Source organism: Tetrao urogallus, assembly GCF_951394365.1.
Source record: "Tetrao urogallus genome assembly, chromosome: 1".
Classification (NCBI taxonomy): Eukaryota; Metazoa; Chordata; class Aves; order Galliformes; family Phasianidae; genus Tetrao; species Tetrao urogallus.
The window spans coordinates 161016144-161036557 of NC_136813.1; the positions used below are offsets into that span (position 1 = coordinate 161016144).

A 20414-nucleotide genomic window follows, 5' to 3' on the forward strand; every position below is an offset into this window, starting at 1 on the left:
CTCAGCCTTTCCTCACGAGGGGCAAGCTCCAGGCCTCACTCATCTTTGCAGCCCTACTGGACTCTCTCCAGTGGTTCTCTGTCTTAAATGAGGAGCCCAAAACTGGACACAGCAGTTTAGGGTTCTGCTATTTTTATCTTGCATTTGCAACCTACATCCACCTCATCAACTTTTCTCAACAGTAGATATAAATGAATCATAGGATGGCTTGGGTTGGAAGGCACTCCATGGTCTCCTTACAGCCTTCTCTTCTCCAGGCTGAACAAGCTTAGCTCCCTCAGCCTGTCTTAGTAGGGGAAGTGCTCCAACCCTCTGGTCATCTTTGTGGCTCTCCTCTGGACCCTCTCCAATAGTTCCACATCTTTCCCGTGCTGGGGGCCCCAGACCTGCAGGCAGTACTCCAGATGGGGCCTCACCAGGGCAGAGTAGAGAGGGCCAATCACCTCCCTGTCCCTGCTGTCCAATCCTCTTTTGATGGAGCCTAGGATAACGATAAATGAAACTGCAGTGTAGTTACGTATGTGAGAGAGAAATTGTTGGAAAAAATTCTGATTTTAGAAAAAATGGTGTATTCTAATGAGCATCAGTCCTGCCTGTGTCACTGTTTGAGCCATGTTACTCAAAGCACTGTGAAATACATTGGAGATCATAGTTGTATAGTTAGGAGATAGATGGGACAAGCTACAGTAGGATAAAGGAAGGGTTTTATTTCTGATTTTGTATACCTTTTGTTCATGAATATAATTGCCTACGCCAGGTCCTTGGTTTTTTGTTTTTTGGCTTTTTTTACATACCATTAGGACATTTCAGGCTGGTGTGCAGTTTTTGACTTGTTTTTAAAATCTACGAGTATCAGACTGTCTGAAAGGTGAGCAATAAGCACAGCACATGGATGATTCAAGCCCTGTACGCATCTTTGAGCTGTTCCTCATTGCCATTAACTTAGAACCAAAATGTTGATTCTTGACACATGTCCACCCTTCCACTTGACTTAGCAAGATATAAATCTTCCTCACATTTTGACAGAAGCAGTCCTCTCTTTGATTAAGCAGGTGTCATAAAATGAACGTAAAGATGGGCTCCTCATTTTTCAAAATTATTCAGGTAGATAAGCTTAGATTCTCAATGCTTTGGAGACCCAAGATAGAATGGATTGAGTAGTGCTCAACTTACAATGTGTACGTAAAAATGTTGTGCAAAACAGCTCCAAACTGAACATTATTTTGACTGTATTACAATTTGGTAACTCTTAAACACCTACGGAGAAATGGTGGTTCAGGAAATATTCTTAAACAGTTAAGCTGAGCGTGATCTGTGTCTCCTTGCTTTTGTGTGCTGTTAATAAAGTTATACTACCTTGTTACAGAAAATGCCCCTATTGATATTTTGAAGAGAGTTTGCAAAGAATGATGTCTGAGATAGTTAAACAATTTGGAGAGTATTATTCCCATGTCTAAACAGTGGATTTATGTATCAATATAGAGCTAAAATCATCATTCTTCCCTTAGAATTTCAAAAATATCCTTGACTATGTATCCTTGACTGAGCATCAACTATAACAGTGTTCTTGTTTAGTGTATTGAATGTGATATTTAAAGCCCAGTTGAAGGCTACTGAAGAGCAGACAGATAAATATACTTGAAGCATAGAGGTCTAATGGATACATTTAGTTGTCACTCTAGTGTTCTTTGCTTAGAGGTTACTTGAAATGTTAATCAGACACTAAATTTAATCCCCAGGAAAATGTCTACTAAATGTTAGGGTCATGTTGAGAATACGCAAGATTCTAGAAGGATATTAGTTGCTACACTTCACAGCACATTGGACCAAAGATCTGTCATCTGACGAATGAAATGCAAAAAATGCTGATGTACAATAATGCCAACTACCAAGAGGAATGTTTGATGGTTTTAATTTGGCATTTAGATGGTTTTTTCTTCAATGTAGTTCAGTTTGTGCTGGTAGGCAGATGAGAAATTAAGGAAGGGGAAAATAGAACTGTTGTCTTGGAGTTTAAAAAATAGTATGCAGTGAAATTTTTGTATGTGCAGATAAATGGGATGCTAGTCCCACGGCCACCCGTTGATGTCTTTATGACAGAAATTCAATTTATATTCAATGGGTAGTTATGGTCTAAAAAGTGCAGTAAATCCAGAAGGCAGCAAAGTCTCATGCATGTGGAAGTAAGAGGATTAGACTTTTTTTTTTCTCCCCATAATTGAAAAACCATGCCTTCTTAAGCAGAAATACTGCTTGCAAAAATAGAAAAAAGACAATTTCCCTTTAGCATCCAACCTCCAAGAAAAGCCTCTTTTCTTTATAAAAGGAAAGAAATGCCAGCCAGAACTTTCACAAGAAGGGAAGAAGCCAGATATGTGGGAGCTGTGTTTATCTAAGCTCAAGTGATAAAATGTGATTAAGTGAGATTGTAGCAGCCATAACGTACAGCAGAAGAATATCAAGAAGGAAGCGGGCAATTCCTTTAGCATTTTCTCTGAGGTATCTGGTCCTGGGGCTACTGTGAGAGGGTAAAATTTCTCTGGAATTTTAGTAAAAGTACATAATTACTCTTCCTGCTCCCTGCTGTCTGCACGCAAAATGGTACTTCAGGGGCAGCAGAGTTGTACTGAGGCAATTCAATAAAGGAGGATAATGACAAAACAGGATCTTACAAATGCTTTCTTTTTAAGACTGAAATTTGTACTTACTGATATAATCAATATTTCAGAGGAATGGAAACTTTTTCCTTTCTCTCTTTTCCCCCTTCTTCCCAGTAGAGAATAACTCCTCTGTATTATAAATCTTTCTTTCTAATTACTTTGCTGATTGCTCACATCTTCTGTGGGGTGTTTGATTTCAGCACTGAGATCTGCAGAGACTGGATTTCTTAATCTTTATGTGGTAAATAAAATCAGTCCTAACCAGATAGGTTTATCTTTTCTTAAGATATGTGTTTGAGTGTATAGAAAGATTTGGCTTAGAGTGTGGTGATTTAACTGGTTACAGAAACCCATTTCTGAAGGTGACATGGTCGTATTTTGTGTCTATTTGAGTTTATGGAGTCAATGATTTCCTTTTTCTCCATGGCGTATTATGCACACACAAATCATAGAATCACAGAATATTACACATACTTTAATAGGAAAAGGTTGACATTCTAAGCTGGTTGATGGGTAAATGGGAGTAAATTAACATTAGTGTCATGATACTTGCAAGTTTGAAGTGAGATTCTGTCTGCTTCATTAGTTACTTTAAGGAGTATTTTTGTGTGGATTTGTATAAGATGCAATGCAATACACTGATTATATACAGACACTATATTTTATAAAAAGAATATCTTTTTATTAAGCTGATTCCTCTTGTGCTCAAAATGTTTCTTTCTTTTTGTTCTTTCTTTGTAGTTGCTTCCATATTGTTTGCTGTATATGTAAGACCTGTTGGTTGTTATACTGCTCTAAGATATTGTATAACGTGTTAGGATATTTGAAGGAAAGAAGTAACACATCTTAAGCTGCTGTAATATCTTGTATTAGGAGACAGTCTTGCAAAACTAGAGAGTAATTTTGAGAATCAGCCAAAAAGTGGTGGTTTTATGTTGGTTTCCTGTAAAGTTTGCTTACTGCTGGCTATTAAACCATATGACTGGGATGTTCTCTTTATTTCATTCCCTTTTATTGCCAGTATCTTCAGACAGTATTGGTTGAAAATAGGGAATACCATCTTCAGCTTCCTTTCAAGAAGGCAGATGCAGAGTTAGAAAGTTCCTAGCAATGAGAAGAGAGAACCAAGTTTCTTTGTGGCAGACAAGAAACAACTAGAGAAGGTTGAAAAACTGTGTCAGAAGACTTAATGTCATCCTGAGGTTGGCTATCAGGAGTAGAGGAACACAAGACAGGGCAAGCTTAAAGGAAAAGACTCAGCTAACATGGTAGCTGTATCTTAAAATCATAGAATTTGTAAGGGATGTGCAGTGGTCATTGAGTCCAACTCCAACCACCCAAAAATTAAACCATATTTTTGAGACTGTTGTGCAAATGCTTCTTGAGCTCTGGCAACTTGGGGCCGTGACCATTCCCCTGGGCAGCCTGTTTCAGAGCCCAGCCACCCTTTGGATTGCAAATTGTGTTGGCATCTCAGTGCTGTGGTTCCCTGAGGAGGTAGCCTGGGCTCAGCACCAGGAACCAAGCAGCAGCAGCTGGGACAATACCAGCACTGGGTCAGCATTGCAAGCAGGGCTTAGAGTTGCCCAAGATCAAATGGTGTTTCAAGCATCTCTGCCAAAATCTTTGATCCAAAAAAATTGATGTTCTGAAAGGAGCATCTCTCACCCTGCCATCACCATGACATTGTGATGCTGTGCTGTTGTCTCCATGCAAGGTTGAGACTTGCTGACTCACCATCCATCTCATTGCTGAGACTCGTTTACAACATCCCAGTCATAAAATGGAGAAGCTACGTGGGCTTTTCTTCGCTACAACAGTCACTGTGTGAAATGTTGTTGCTGTGGAAGAATGGTTATATTTATTTTTCCCTGAGTTCAGCCAAAGCCTTTTCAGTGAATAATGCAACATATTTGATGCTTTGGAGAATGATCTTTTGAAGATTAATGATTTTTATTTACAGTGTTTGTGATGCATAATAGCATCTCTCTGTATTCATCTTTTATTGCAGAATTATATTTCAGGTGAATCATATGGCAAAATAAGAGTGCATTTAATTTTTCTCTTGAAGAGGAAGTATGTAGAAAAACTGAATTTGTTTCTTGTGAGGTTCACAAGAATTTCTCAACTGTAAGGACATGGTTGTGTATCTCATTTTGTCGAGCACTGGAGATCGTGAAGAAATTACAGATTCTACAGGTGTGGGGTAAACTTTCCTTCACTGTAAGGCCTGGCTTTCAGGGCAGTGTTTGTGCTAGGAAACAGTGCTGTAGCCAACGCTGGCTTAAGTGCTAATCCTGCATTTGTGCACGTTGTTTCTTGTCTTCTCAGCATGATTGTGACCTGTGCAATCTGGTGTTTCGCCAGATGGTATCCAGGAGCAGCATGGCAGTGCTAAGGCAGGAGCTGCTCCTTATGGGCAGGTTGGATTGCAGTCAGTTCTGGGTAAGGATAAAGGCTGCAGCCCACGTCCCTTGCTCCCTGGAGTGGAGAATGACTTGCTCTGTGCAGCCATACAGATGCAAACAAGGGAGCAGGCTTGCATGGTGAAGCTGGTAAAGAGTTTGCTGCTTTTGATTTGTTGGGCATGAGGTCCTCCACCTTCTGCTGGGCTGACAGAACATGTGAAACCATCGGGAGATTGATCTGGAAAAAAAAAAAAAAAAAAAAAAAGTATTCAAGGGATTGGTGGGCTAGCATGAAGTTGGAGGGTCAAAGCTGGTGCAGGGAAGGGGCAAAACCATGAGATGTAGGAAAAGTAAGAACAGGACCAAAGGCATCAGCCCTAAGAGCAAGCTGCTGTTATCACCTTCTGTAGCCTGGTCTAGTCCTGGAGGTGAACACAAAACAGCATGGGGAACTTTAGTACCTCTTCTAGCCTATGGTTATGGGAAGCTTGCATTTCTTCTGTCAGACCAGTCTGTCAGAGTAGTTAGCAGATGGGATTTTATCCCTTAAGGTCAGCACAACTTTTATATTTGCTTTTTGTATAGGAGCAGCAGATAGGTGCACAGGGGCTTAGAAAGCAGAAGACTTTTTGGTCACACCCCATTTGCTCTGGCCCACCTCTGTCTGAAGTTTTTGGTCAGTAGAGCCATGTTTTCAGATTGTCTAGAGGTGTTTTGTTGTTTTTTTCTTTTCTATCTTGGAAAAAAGATTTCTGTCCTGCCCTCCACCCCAGCTGACACAAATACTGGTCTTGAGACACGTGGATCGACATGTGACAGTCTGTGCATTGCTTTTAAGAATCTGGCACCACCTCTCTGTGGCTTTTCCCAGCCTGACAGCTGTCTCCTGATGCTGCTGTGGAGGTATTTTGTCCTTGGCATGTGATTTCCAAATCTTTCGCCACTTCTTCGTGATCATTTTGAATTGAGAGCTGATTAATGATTGTTTCTTTAGTGGCAGTGGTTGCCTGTTAATAATGGTTATCCAGCTTCTTTGTGTCTGCCTGAATATCATGTGCTCAGATGACTCCAAAGGAAACATATCTGTGCACTGTGCAAGTGTCTAAAGATAGCAGTAATAATCTCTAGCTTTCTTCATTTCAGTCAGTAGAAGAAATTACTGGGCACGCTTCTGTTTGTGTGGAGTACATGCTGAGATAAGTCGATGTTGACATCTGTTTCAGTACCAATTTCTCATGTCTCCCTATTAGTGTTGCTAGAGGAAAGTATTTTTCTATAAAATCTCTAAACTTATCTTTGTTTTCTGTTGGTTTTTTGGTTTTTGTTTTTTTCAATGCCAGTGAGTAGCACACTTTTCTGCCCCTTTGCAAACTGCCAACTGTCTGCTCCACCGAAGTTCCTTCTGGCTCCAATCCCAGGGTTTTGGGGGAACAATAGATTCTATTTTAGTCAGTACAGATTTAATTGCTATGAACAAGGTTGACAATTATCTCTTTTTGTGTTTGAGAATCCCACCAGCTGCATTAGATGAATTTAAATCACTGCATCATGCTAAATCCATGTCAGGAGCTATAATACCAAATTTGAGGCACCTGGTAACCTGTCCTTGGCCATTATTTTAAGTCATTTTTTTTGCTGCATTTAATTCTGTTTCTTTTACCTTTCCTTTAACCTTGGTTCTCTGCACCAGGTGGCATTATTAGTCATACTATGGGACTTCTATACTGAAGGTGAATTTTGAGGAAAATTCATTTCAAATAACAAGGAAACTTACTGACAGAGAAGTTGGCATCTCAGTTCTCACTCCCCTCAGGCACATAAGGTGGGACTGATGTGACCGTGTGCTGACAACCTGCTGTGTGAGTGTTTAGGCTCTGCATTATTGTCCGCAAACAGGAACAGACACTTCACACCAATGTAAACAACTAAAATAGGTCAGATGAATCATGCCCCCAGATGTCCTCTTTCTCTTTACTTATAAATAAAGTCTGGGTGATTAGGTAGGACTTAGCTGTCTGCACCGTGGACATCTGAATAGATCTCACTTCTGCAGAACATGCTTGTAGCAGCCATCACATGGAGATGACTGTAGGCACATGCAGATGCCTAAGAGGATTAAAAATACTTGGCTTGGTGCACAGTCATTGCAACTGCAGGTGCAGAGGTGAAGATGCTCTGGACTTGACTTCTTGAAGCTGAAGGCAGACCTATCCGAGCAACAGTGTTTCCCTTCACCCTGTGAATTCCTGTACTGCATTCTGATAAAAGTTTGCCTCCAAAGTGTGAAGAACACATTGATTTTTTTCCAAAGGAAGCTACAGATTAATGTTTCATATATGCAGTTAGATAGCACTAAGTTGTGGTGCACCATTTCTTTTTCACTGCTAGCTCTTTCTGTGTTGTCTCTTCAGTTTTGCTGTGGCAATATGTTGATTTGGGTTTTATAAAACAAAATTTTTGCTGCCCGGGTGTACCGGCAGCAAAACTGGCATGTGGAGGTTTGCTTTCACCAGGAAAGCCAAGAGAGGCAATATGTGTGACAGTGCACCTTTCCACCTTTGCCTAACAAGTTGGCTCCCCTGCTAACTTGTGGAATTAACTGTTGCATTCTGCAGGGTTTTCTTTCTAGTTCTTATACCTTTGTTTGGTGTTTATTTGCAGTCTTGTCAGAAGGTTAGTAAATTCCTCTTGAAGTTCCAGTTTCAATTGCTGTGTATTTCATTGTGCAACTGTAATTATAATTTCTGAGAACAAGTTGTTCCTTGGAGTAGCAGTGTACAAGGGCATGCTAATATTTTATTATTTCCTGATACATATTTTTACAGATCTTGACAAGACTTTTATTTCCCAGTGGCTTGGGAAGAATGGGAAGGGCTACATACAAGTTACAGCATGCATTAGTTTTGGTATAGACTTTGTACCTGTTGTAAGATCTTAACCTCTTGGTGCCTCCTCTGCTCTCGGCTGGGGGTACATCTGCTCATCCTGCTACCCCATCCCATAAGGGCAGGGGCAGTTTGGAGGAATACCTTACACTGAGGTTTGGCCGTGGCTCCACGCCAAACTCACATCTGTGCCTTTTAGGGGACACGTCACAGCACTTCCCTAATATGAAAGCATACCATTGTAATAGGTGGCATGCCAACTGCAGAGCTTGGATACCTCCCCTCTGGGTAATAAGAGTGTATTGGGCTGGAATGGACAGCCCTGCCTCCAAGCCATATACATTCACTTAATGTTTCACTGCTGCTGCTTGCTCTTGAGTAGTAGTTGCACGTTCTGCTATGATTCTTCTTTTTATTGATACTAATTTTAACACTATGTGTATGACTATATTAAAAGAAAATTTATAAAAATACTGTAGTGTTTTCCAATCCTGTTTCACATTAAATACTGACAATTTTTTAACCTTAAAGTTAGAAATGCTAATTTTGGAGTTGTCTTTTACTCCCAAGCAGAGTGAATGAACGCTATGCGAATGTTTTGATAGATGATCAAAATCTATAAAGATTAAGGTAGCTGGCATTGTTTTGCAGCTTCTTTTTAGGTACAAGTTGCTGATATTTTTGTCTTCTATTTAGCTTATATTTTAAAAGTTTCAAAGAAGAAAGGCTTCTAGAAAAGTAATTTTAATACTGAATGTAGAAGATTGAGTTTTGAGGCATGCTTCTATTGCAAAAAATCATTGTATTGTGTTTTTCACCTGATCACTTGCTGCAGATCTGCCATTTAATGATCTCCAGAATAAAACTGATGGATATAAAAACTTCAGCAGCACAATATGTCTTCTGTAAGCTATTATTAAAATTACCAATGTAAGAATGGCTTTGAGTTCATTTTTTGCTTATGGATTCTTGCTAACGAAGCTATACATTATGTTCTCTTTTTTTTCTTGCCTTGCATTCGTGTGCTTGCATACGTACGTAATTTGCTATAATATCTTTTTAGGAATAAATTAGCAAATTGACATCTTTCAGGTTATAGGGACTTCACAATACCTGCTGTAGTAGAGGGTTATTGTGAACAAAGCGTTAGTACTTATCTCTGGAAATGTGTATGCTTTCTGTCACACTTGCCAAGATTAGCTTGGGGCTAATTTAAGTTGACAGCTGTATAAAAGGGATTAGTACTGCCATCACCAAACTGTTGCCATTAATTTTCACACATGCTAAATAGGAAAGATAATTTTTTTTGAAGCTTAGGCCAGTTTTGCATAAACCATTTATCATGATTTCTCTTAACCCTGAAAGAGCTGAGATGGTGCTCTACAGCATCATAGTCCGATGTTTTCAATTTACTTTAAATGCATAACTTGCTTTACTAGAAATATGAGGAGAGCTTTATTTGCATATAACTGGCATTAACTTAACTGGGAAGAAAGGGTTTGTTTTGGCTGTGCTTTCAAAAGTAAAACTCTGGGAAATAAAGTTGCAAAAAAAAAAAAAAAAGGCATCTTGTTTTCTACAAGCATGCTTGCCACGGGCAAACATTCAGTTATGAGTTTACAATAAAATTAAAATATTTGGAGTTCAAATTGAGCATTTGGTTGCATGTTCTGTTTGTGGGTGGCAGTTGTTTTAGTAGTAGCAGTGTTGAACTTGTAGGCAAAGTGAGAATGTGTGAGGCCTGGAGGCCCCTTGCTGTTGGGATTAGAGGCAGGCTGCTGTCCCTGCATCAATTTAATCAGTGGTTGTCTATTTTTCTTGTAACTAGGGTGGGACAAGTAGACCCTCTGTGCAAACATGCTTTCTTATATCCCCTTACAAGGGGATTCTGTGCTCAAATTTATCCTCAATCTTATGTGCATAAGGACTTGTACAGCTGGTGGGAACAGATCTGGGGGTAGCTGCTATTCCCCTGCATTAGAATGAAGGAAGGGGGAGAATGGGGATCTTCATTTCCACATGAGCTGGAAGACTGAGCCAAAGAGGTTTCTCATGAAAGTATAGCTAAAAACCACTATCCACATACGTGATTCTCAGTGTGCAGCCAAAAGCCAAGTGCTCCTTATCAGTGAACTCTGGTCTATCACCCTTCAAGGCCAACAGCTGAAAACACTTTTTTTTTTTTCCTTTTTTTTTTTTCTCTTTATGTTCTGTAAGGGTGGTGAGACTGTGGCACATTTCCATGAGAAGTAGTAGAGACTCCATCTGTGAAGATATCTGAAACCCAGCTGGCATGGTCCTGGGCATCCTGTGCTAGGTGACCCTGCTTGAGCAGGGGGTGGACCGTCTGGTCTCAGTATCATCTCACATCAGTCTCAGCCCTTCCATGATTCTATTTCAAGAGTTGTCAATCTTAATGGGTAAAATGGAGCCAAAGGGCAATTCTGAGACTGATGAACTGTGCTGATGTATATTCCTATATAAAGGATCCTTTTTGTTGTGTTTTTGTTGTTTTGTTGTTCACTGTTTCCATGTCCGATTTGAAGCTCTGACTTGTCACAATAGACAAAGCTGATGGCATTTTTTTTTTTGTCCTTCTAAATAGCAGGAAAAAAAAAAAAAAATCCAGTAATGCATAAAGGTCTGAAGGTTTTTGTGCAGATATGTTCTCCTGTAGACCAACTTCACCAGTCTATGTTATTCAGATAAGAAATGTCTATGAAAAACTTTGAGAGTTACTTCTTTCTATATGCCTTTCAAATACATATTTCCCCAAATTAACCCACTGAGGAGGAAAAGAAAAAGGTACAGTGCACCGTGTTAGTGGAAACTGGGCTAGAAGGACCCTGGTCAACTCTTAGTTATTTTCCATCAGTTTCACTGTGCTTTCTGGGAAGTAACTGGTGGTTGTCTATTGCAGCATCAAGTTCATCTTTGCTCTGGCAGCCTCTTATTATCCAGTGCCGTTAGCCAGGAGAGAAGGAGTAAGGAAGGAATATTGGGCATTTATATTTCCAGCCATGGCTGGGATTACTCAGCCCTGAGGTGAGATCACTCTTAACCACATTTGAGTCCCACCAGACTGGCTCAGCATCTGCTGTAGGCTCTCCATCTGTTGCTTTGTGGATGTAGTTACCTGCATCCTAATCACTGACAGAGCTGCTTCTCATCACTTTTTGTTTAGTGATGATGGGTTTTTGCTCCATCGCTATGACCTAATACTGTTTGGTTGCTTTGTATTTTGGGTTTTATGGAAAGCGTAACTGAATAGTGTGCCACTAGTGCGATACCAATTTGTGCTCATTTACACTAAAATTGGTTTTGGAAATTCTTAAAACTTTTTCTTTGCATTGTTTTTGACTGCTTTAATGTATTTTAATCTTAAATCATATTCCACTGTAGGGTCCTGCCTATTTTAATCCTATATTTAGTCCAGATTGGCTTGGTAGATGTGATAGCTTCTAGCTAGGTCATAAAATGGAGTTGACCCTGTATACCAATATGATTATTGACATGAGAAGCCATATTTTCTCATTAGAGCATCACAAGACTCGTATTCTTCAGCTCTGCATTTGCTTCCAATTTGTTTAAGGAAATGAAGATTTTAAACAGCCCAATGGATTCAAAGAAACAATTCAGGAATGGCTTCAATTTCTGCCCATAGCAGACAATACTAGTGGGTATTTTGATTTTGATGTGAGCAATATCGCAGCTACAGTAATGAATGAATGAAATTGTTTAGTCTGTTTCTAAAGCTTCCTTTCATCTGTGGGAGAATTCAAACAGATAAGATGAAATCTCTTTCAAGTCAATTCCCAATGCAGAAATAAACCTTGTGTGGGTGAAGGGGGAGAAACAGCCACCTACCTGGAAATCTAAGACTGTAAATGAGATATCACAGAAAAAGGCAGTGGCATCCACTCGAATGCTAATTCACTGGAGGTGAGGAAAAAAGGGGGAGGAAAAAGGGAGGTGGAGCTGGAGAGTGGAGGAGAGAAAAGACAGTAAAATGGTTATGAAAATGAGTTCTTTTGTGGTATCTTCAAAAATCCTCATTCTGGTGAAATGACAATGGTTGAAATTATACAGCAAAACTGGGGGAACATTTTCTGCTATTTTGAGTATGGTATTAATTAATCTGTGCTATTTTTGTACTACTGGTTAGGTTGGATCCAAGCTGCTGTCACACTGATGGTGACAGCATGGAGTAAGTCCCTAGCTGCAGTGAGGAAGGAGTCTAGAGCTCTTGTCAGGCACTGGAGGCTGGTGGGGGACAGGACAGTGTGTTACAGATTTCTTCTGTGTCTTGTTTAAAGCTTAAATTTCTGTTGCTTTATCAGAAGTTTTGGACCCTTGCAGATTGGTTTTATGACCTTTCCACTTGATCTCTTCTTGTTTTCAGCTTCCTACCTGCAGAAGCCACCTCATCAGTGAGAAATGCACGTTGCTGAATCATCAGGTCCCCAGTTGTGGGCAGGTTTTATTTTTGAGCAGGGGCAGTTCTGGAGTATATGTGCAGCCAATTCCCACATTTTTCCTGGTGCAAGAGCAGATCTTGGAGTTCTAATAGCCCTTAGATTTCAAAAAGCATGTTTGTGTGCATTGCTATAGCTATGCATCATTTAGCATTTCTGCTAACCTTTCTTTTGTCAAGATGTGAAATAAAAAACCTTGCAAGATTTCTGAGATTACAAAAACAAAGTAGTTGGACTACTTACTTTTCTATAGTTCGACAACTAGACTAGAGGAAAACACTCCTGCAGCGTGGCTTAGGACTTTTGCTAGAGTAAGTACAATTGAATGCATTCTTAACAAGTATGGTTTAGATAGGAGTAAAACAGCTGAAGATACTCCAGAAAGTAGATGTATTGATATAGAGCGCCGAATGGGAATACTTCAGAAGGCTTGACAGTTGTATGTTGTTGTTATTTTTATGTCAGGAGCCAGTTATGGAAAGCTATTTTGAGTTTATTCAACTGGCCTGTTTTTGCTCTTTTAAGACAAATTTAGGATTTTTTGTGATCAGTGGCATCAAGAGGATTTGGAGCCCTGCTGAATGAATGAAGAATAGAAGCACAGTGTGATCTACATCTTTGTTCAGTTAGATGCCACTTGGGGTCTTGTGAGATACCGGCAGAATGCTAATTGTGAGCCAGTCAAACAGTCTGGCTCATATCTGGAGGATTTGCTTTCAGTTGAGGACATGCCAGAGATTAGTTTGTAAAGTACTGAAGTGTCTGTCAAGGTTGACACAAGTACCTCTGTGTCCTGGTTTTGGCTGAGACAGTGTTGATAGCACACCAATGCTTGGGTTGTTGCTGAGTGATGAGAGCACACCTGCCAGCCTGCTGGCAGGGGAAGAGCCACTGTCTTTATAGCTCAGCAACAAGGGACAGGGCAGAGCCAGGGCTGCTGGCCTGAATTAGGGGAAGGGTTATTCTGTACCACATGGCATCGTGCTGTGGGGAGGGCATTGACTGGGCAGGGCAGCAGTCAGCGGGTAGTGAGACGTTGTGTTGACAGTGGGGCACTGGTTGTCAGGCAGTTGTATTGTTAGCTGGGCATCAGTCAGAGGGTGGTGAATAATTGCATTATGGATGGGCATATGTATTGGCTATCACCACATTTTTTTGTTTCCATTTTCCTTTTCTGTCTTACTAAATAGTTTTTATCTCAATCCACAGGTTCTACTTTGTTTCCAGTTCTCTCTCTCATCCCACTTGTGGGGAGGGGCAGTGAGCAAATGGCGCTGTGGTGCTGGGCTGCTGCTGGGACAAGCCACAAAACCATAAAATCCCACCACCTTACTGTTTGTGCAGGCTTCACAAGGCTCCTGTTTGCAAAATGGGATGTATTTTTGCACTACTGTACAATAGGCTAAACCTTTGGGTTGTCTATGCGTGTTTGACACCGTAGAGGAAGCCAATTCTCTAATCTGATCCAAATTAGATATGCTATTTAGATTGCACTTCATAAAAGATTGGATAACTCATAAATGAATAATGTGGGGGAGGAGAAAAGGAGATGATTCTTATGAACAGGTCTAACCAAACAGTTCTTTGAAGAAATATAATGAGGAGAGAAGGGAAAAAAATCCCATGAAAACCAATGTCTGAGGAAAAGGTAGAGAATTATAGGCCTCTGTCCTTTTTCCCCTCCCCTTTCACTCCAACATTTTCTTCTTATCTGCGTCCATGATATAATGGAAGTGAGGGCAAATGCACGGTCAGAGTCTTGTGTTGGCAGGGTATTTCTTTTATTAAGTGTGAGAAGGTAATGCTTTATCTCATCTTGTTCACTTTAATGGAGATAAATAACATTGTTCTGGGGAGTGGACAGAAAGATAAATATGAGAAGGAACTGGAAAGCTTAGGAAGTTGAGGCAGTTCCTCTACAGAGGATGGCAAGTTTTCTATTAAAAAAATCAGAGGTTTAATTAAGAGCTTTTTTTTTTTTTTTCTTTAAGAGATATAAACATCTTGTTAGTTCTGCTTTGTTATTTGTATAAGCAATTTGAATATGGGGTTTGTCTTGATTAGTTAGTCTGAGAGAGCAAGGAGCAAAGACAACAGTGAAAACAGTGTTGGAAAGCTGGTAGAAAGAAGTGCCTCAAGAAGGGATTTAAGAATCTGCACAGAGAAAAGGACTTCAAAAGACAGCGATGACAGAGCTATTTCAGTAGAAGGTGCCACCTGCTTCCATGCGAGGCAGCCCTTTTCCAGAGCTTGGGATGTGAGGGCAAAGGAGCACCCATATCAGCAGAAAGGAACTGTTTGGTATCTAGACCCTGCGTGACTTGTTGTGCTTGTAAGCACTCTTGACATCGTGATTAGTTTGAGTCGTCATTAAGATTTTATATATATGTGTATATATATATATATATATATATATATATATATATATATATGATTGGAACTGTGAGAGGGAGCTTGTCTTTCACAGCCCCATCTCTTGATACAATATACTGACACAGCAATCCCCTTGTCTTGTTGGTATTCAGTCTTCCCAGGTTCCCTTTGTCCATAGCCTGTTGTAGGAGGTGCTTGTTGCACAGTTCAGCTGCCAGGTGTTTCACAGCAGCTGCCTGCCAGGCTGTTTTGTCAGGTCTCTGTGTTCTCAGAGCCTTTCTCATGTATTCAGCAACTTGACAAATTTTCTTGGTAGGAGCTTTCTAAAATGATACCATATTGTGCGTAACTTAACATGCTGTTGAACATCAGAATATCTCCTGCTTTACAAGTCCCTGAAGCATTGCCAAGCTCAGAATCCAGAGCAGCTCTAACAGGAAGCAATAAGGAATGTAGTGGTTTTTGTAAGGAGCAGCTCTTGTCTCTATTTGTCTTTTTTTTTTTTCCATGAGATTGAAATGAAAGCAGCTACCAACAGCAGCAAGGAGACTAAGCAGCTGAACTGAGTATTTGTTAGTTCCCAATGTGATCAAACTGTGCTGACTCTGCTGTTGCAATACTTTAATTGTGCTGGTAGCCTTTCAAACTAGAGAAGTGTTGGTCAGCTCATATAAATTCTTTGATATTTTTTTTCATTTCTCTTTCTGATTGTATGTTGAGTTTTCAAGCTAGAATTTTATTGCATCGGTATTTGATCTACAGGTGTTCAAATGCTGGGCTCTGTAGAGGGAGAGTGCTTAAGCTGCTCACAGGCATCTTGCAACTACATGCTCCTTGATCTGTGCTCTGTATGTGTTTCACAAAATGAATTTATCCCCAGTTGATGTTTCTTTACAAGAAATATTTGCAAACAACTGGTGGTATCATGCATACCAATGTTCACTGCAAATAAAAGCCCTCTCCAGTCAGACTGCAGTGTGTGATGTTCATTAGTACTGCAATGAAACTTAGTTTATGGCAGTAGTTAATTGTAGTGGATTTACATATGAAGTATGAGCATGTTTTTTCTCTTTGGAGGAAGAAGTACTCATTTGCTTGTCAGAGTGTCATGTTGCTCTTAAAAAATCAAAAGAATATTTTATCTTTAAGCAAGGATGACACAGGATCACATTTCCCCAAGAAGAGGCAGGCTGATGCTGAGTCCCCTGCAGGCCTGCCTTCAGTTTTTGTTTTCTTTTCTTCCCAACAGCCTCTATCAATGCTTTTTGTTATGTAAAATTTTACTGTAATCAAAACATTAGAGATCAGGTATGTCTTGAACTTGCCATCAGGATTATGACATGCCTTCAAGCTGTTTTGCTTTCTGGGGAGGCAGTGGTTGTTTTGAAGGATATTTTGTACCTGATATGAAATTGCTTCTCCAGTGATGGAAACACTGCTGCTAAGAAGAGATATCTTGTGGCCTCAAGCCTAACAATGAAGAGGAGGGGTTAGGCAGCATCTGTGGACAAAGACATGCTTGTGTGAGTTACAAGAACTGGTCCCAGCCTGCACAGGTTCTCCCTGTGTGATGCCCAGACTGCCAAAGTGCACGTCTTGCTGAGCACAGTGCTGACTGCTGCAAAGTTGGTCGAGTTTTGGTAAGAGTCTCAGGCAATAGTGGGAAATGTGCTCAAACATCATAGTTCTGAGATAGGTGGTAGTAATGGTAGTAACAGCAGTATCATGGGTCACACAGGCTTCTGTTTAGGAGTCTAAAATGGTGGTGGCTTCTGCTTCATAGTATTGAATGGAGGTGAGTGAGCAGCCATGGTCCAAGCCTTAGGATATCTTTGGCTGCGCAGAGCAGAACTGAGCTCTTGTGCTTGTTTCTGCATGCCTGAAGCTCTTGGTGCAAATCAGCTGCTCTCTAAGTTGCGACTGGGGCAGAGGTGTGAGGATTTAAAATTTTCTTTGTTTATTTGTTTTGATTTTGAAGATATCCTACAATGCATCTTTCCATGTTGCTATGGTGCAACTTGCCTTTTACAATAGGAAGCCAAGTCTGTCCCTTAAACAGACTAACAGCAGTTTCATTTTTTTCTATCTTTAGCACTAACAACTTTTAGATTTAGAGCCAATATTTTATTTGTGCAAGACTCAGAACTTGACAAAACACACCCCCTTAGCCAACAGATTCATTATTTACCATAGCAGGCATTGCTATAGAAAACCAACTGAGGATCTCATGTTTCAGAAGAAAGTATCAATGTTATCAGACGTAACCATCAGATACTCTTTTTAGGGAAAATTGTGTCATGCCTAAGGGTAAACATGCTTGTGATTCCATTGGTTCTTACTCACATAGTTGTGTGAGAAATTCTTGTTAAGTGTAGGTGTATGGAAACAAGTAAGTATGTAAATCTGTGTGTTTACATGTTTGTCCAAAAGTCAAGCATTCTAATTCAGTTGGCATTTGTTATACTTCTGGGTTATGATTCTGTATGTCTCTTGAGTCATGTAGGTGGTACTGGTGAAGGCTTCTGTGCTTTGCTAACTTGGACATGTCCTTTGTTTTCTTTTTTGATCCTTCACCCTCCCCCTTAGAGTAATAAATGCTGGGAAGAGCACACACAATGAAGATCAAGCCAGCTGTGAAGTCCTCTTTGTCAAGAAGAAAACTGGAGGCCCTAATTCTACACCAAACAAGAACTCAAAACGGAGATCATCACTCCCAAATGGAGAAGGTCTCCAGCTGAAAGACAATTCGGTAAGAAGACTTCTGAATCTTGTCAGTAGAAAAGTACGAAAGAAATATAAAAGGATATGATGTTATGACAGTGACAGAAGAACTCCAAATGTTTCATGCATTCCCATTATGTCCTATTAACTACCTTTGCATAAATACAGAATGCTTAGCTTAGCTACATTTTTCTTAGCTCTACTATTTCATTTTTAATTCCTTGCATTGAAAAATGCTGTTTACATCTAAGATATTTTTGTTTAAATATTCAGAGGACAGTTCTCACATTTTCCTTTTCATTTCTGAAAACAATCATGAGAAATTTACTGCTTCAGAGTACTGTGAGATTAATGGCTGTGTTTAAGTTATCCAGTGAAGGTCACTGCAAGGATAACAGCATCGCTGTTTGTTTAGTCACACAATTTTATGAAGTGTTGGACTCTTCCTTTGGATTCTACTTACTGAAGCAGTATTGCTTATCACAAACTTGGTTTAGATAGGTAGGTTAAGGTCCTCCTTAAGGTCCTCCAGCACCCTGAATTCAGTGATCACTGATCGTATCTGTATATAGGGAGAGTGATGCCATGTACGCTCTGTTAGAATCATCTTCTGTTCATCTGTTTTGTTTCTGGACCTGTTATTTCATTTGTTCTTTAAGCATGGGCTCAGGCTCCAGGAATGTTTCATACTGTGTTAAATTCAGACATTTAGCTCTCTCAAAATGCCCTGTCTGGGTGTTGAAGATGAACAGTGTGAATAACCATACATTCTCTCTTCTGTTAGGAGAACACCACTTCTCCCTAGGTGCTAACTAGTCCTTCACTAGTCTATAAATACATGGGTTTTTTTTTTCTTTTCTACTTTTTTTTTTAACTTTTTTTTTTTTTTTTTTTTAAACTGGGTTGTGATTACTGGTGTGCTTCAGTTTGTCTCTCACAACCCCATGGCTCAGTGCACCTGATGTCTGCAGAAGTCATCGACGTCCTGAGGACCAAGTACAACTCATCTTCTTCCTCACCTCTGGCTCCTTTTGCTCTGCTTCATACTTCCTTATTGCTGTAGCATCTTCAGACTGCTGTTTGCAAATAGCCTTGTCCTTTCCTTTTTCAAGTCTTTCTTAAAATCATTTGTACCAGTTCCCTGTGCTTATATTCCCCATTGCATTCAGACTGTCACAATTTTTTTCAAGTATGTATTTGCGCTCTCCAGGATAAAGAATTGTTTCCTGTACTTGTTTAGATTAAAGAGTTCTGCATACACACAAACCAGGCAAAATAGAATTTGTTTCAATAGTCTATTTATAAAAAAAAAAGTCTGTCTTAGACCATCCAGCTGCCTGCCGTTAATTTGCACAAGTGCTTGGTTTTGTGAGTGTATTTAATTTTTGTATGCACTGATTATTTTTAATGAAGCATGTATCTGTCCACAGTACTTGCATGCACATATAAAATACACAAAAATAAGCAACTACATGCTTAGTGCATGTGATGGGTGTGTTTGGCAACAAAGGTACTGCTGTAATGCACACAGTGCTCTGCAAGGACCCTGAAACAGATACCAACTTGTGTAGGTGCATTTTGGTACTGTGTAGGGATGCTAACTCTGCTCTGATATCCCATTTAAGTTCTAGGTCTAGCCTGTGGGAAAACAGATCAGCTGCCTCTGCATCCCTGCTGCAGATGGGTGTAACAGTACTGAATTTGCTTCTGTTTTCATATTCTGGGAGCATGCATGGACTACTGAAAGGTTCAAAATGATGTTTCCCACGTCCAGTTAATTTTCAGTTTTGAGTGCTACCAGATGCTTCCCAGGAGAGCAAAGGCACACTGTATTTTATACAGCTTCCTGCAGTTAGTCATCTTCCCCAGAAGGTACTCTTTTCCAAACATTACGTACTTAGTGTGTGTAGATTGCATTAAGAATACAGGACCATAAAACTTCATCATCAGAAAGATGTCTTAATTAGCCTTGATGTTATATAACGTTGCAGACACCTTACAGTTGCAGTACAATCGTGATAGGGCCTATAAACTGATTGTGTATTTTTGTAAGCTGTTTTTTGTTTTTTTTTAATCATTTGAATTGTCATTGGGATGACTGGATATTAGATGAGGCTGTGTTGTGTGCAATAGCTCAGACTTTTCTGATTTCTTCTGTATTTCCTACTTTGATTCTGTATCTTTTATCTCCATTTTGGAAAAACCTGCCACTTCCTTTCAAGTTTCTTAAGAGAAATCTTTTTATTTCCGATCTTCTTTACTTTCTTCTACTTCTAACATACTTTGACTGGAAGAGAGTCTGAACTGAGAAGCCAAGTGATATCTATAATGCAGTACTGATTCCATGCTACTTGTTACCTTCTTTCTTCTTATCAACAACTTTACTTCTGTTTTTTATGTGACTCTTGAAGGTGCTGCAGCACTCATTATTTAGCTGTGTAAAACCTGTGCTACTATATTATTAGACCACAGCTTCTGAATTTACATTTGTTATGTATTTTCCCAAAACAAGCAGCATATTCCTGGAGAAATTTTTCTACTAGAGGGCAGTCTTACACTAGCAATTAGTTAGATTTTTCCTTTGTACATCTTTTGCTGCTTGAAGATACTGAAAAAGGGAGGAAGGGGAACAGTACACATTATTTTGAATTATTTTATTTTATTTTTGTGTTTTAATATTGAAATTGAATATTGTACTTTTCCCTCACATAGCATTGTTAGCATTGGAAGCGAATACTTTCAAAAAATGTCTGAGTCAGTGCTAAATGTAATGAGTTAAATCTGTATCAAAAAGGTAGAATCATAGGGGTTAGAAAGGACCTCTGGGGATCAAGTCCAGCCTACTGTATAAATATAGCATTGAGACACTCCACTGCATAGTGTAATATCATC

The 20414-nt window shown here is 39.7% G+C and overlaps 1 protein-coding gene across 1 annotated transcript in view; it reads left to right on the forward strand.

The window, feature by feature from the left end:
• PPM1H (protein phosphatase, Mg2+/Mn2+ dependent 1H) overlaps positions 1-20414 on the forward strand; it is a gene marked incomplete at both ends in the record, with an annotated part of 128482 nt that overhangs the window by 43677 nt on the left and 64391 nt on the right. The window contains one exon of the mRNA XM_079544213.1: positions 17388-17550. Within this exon, the coding sequence (XP_079400339.1) occupies positions 17388-17550 (163 nt within the window). The remainder of the gene's footprint in view (positions 1-17387; positions 17551-20414) is intronic.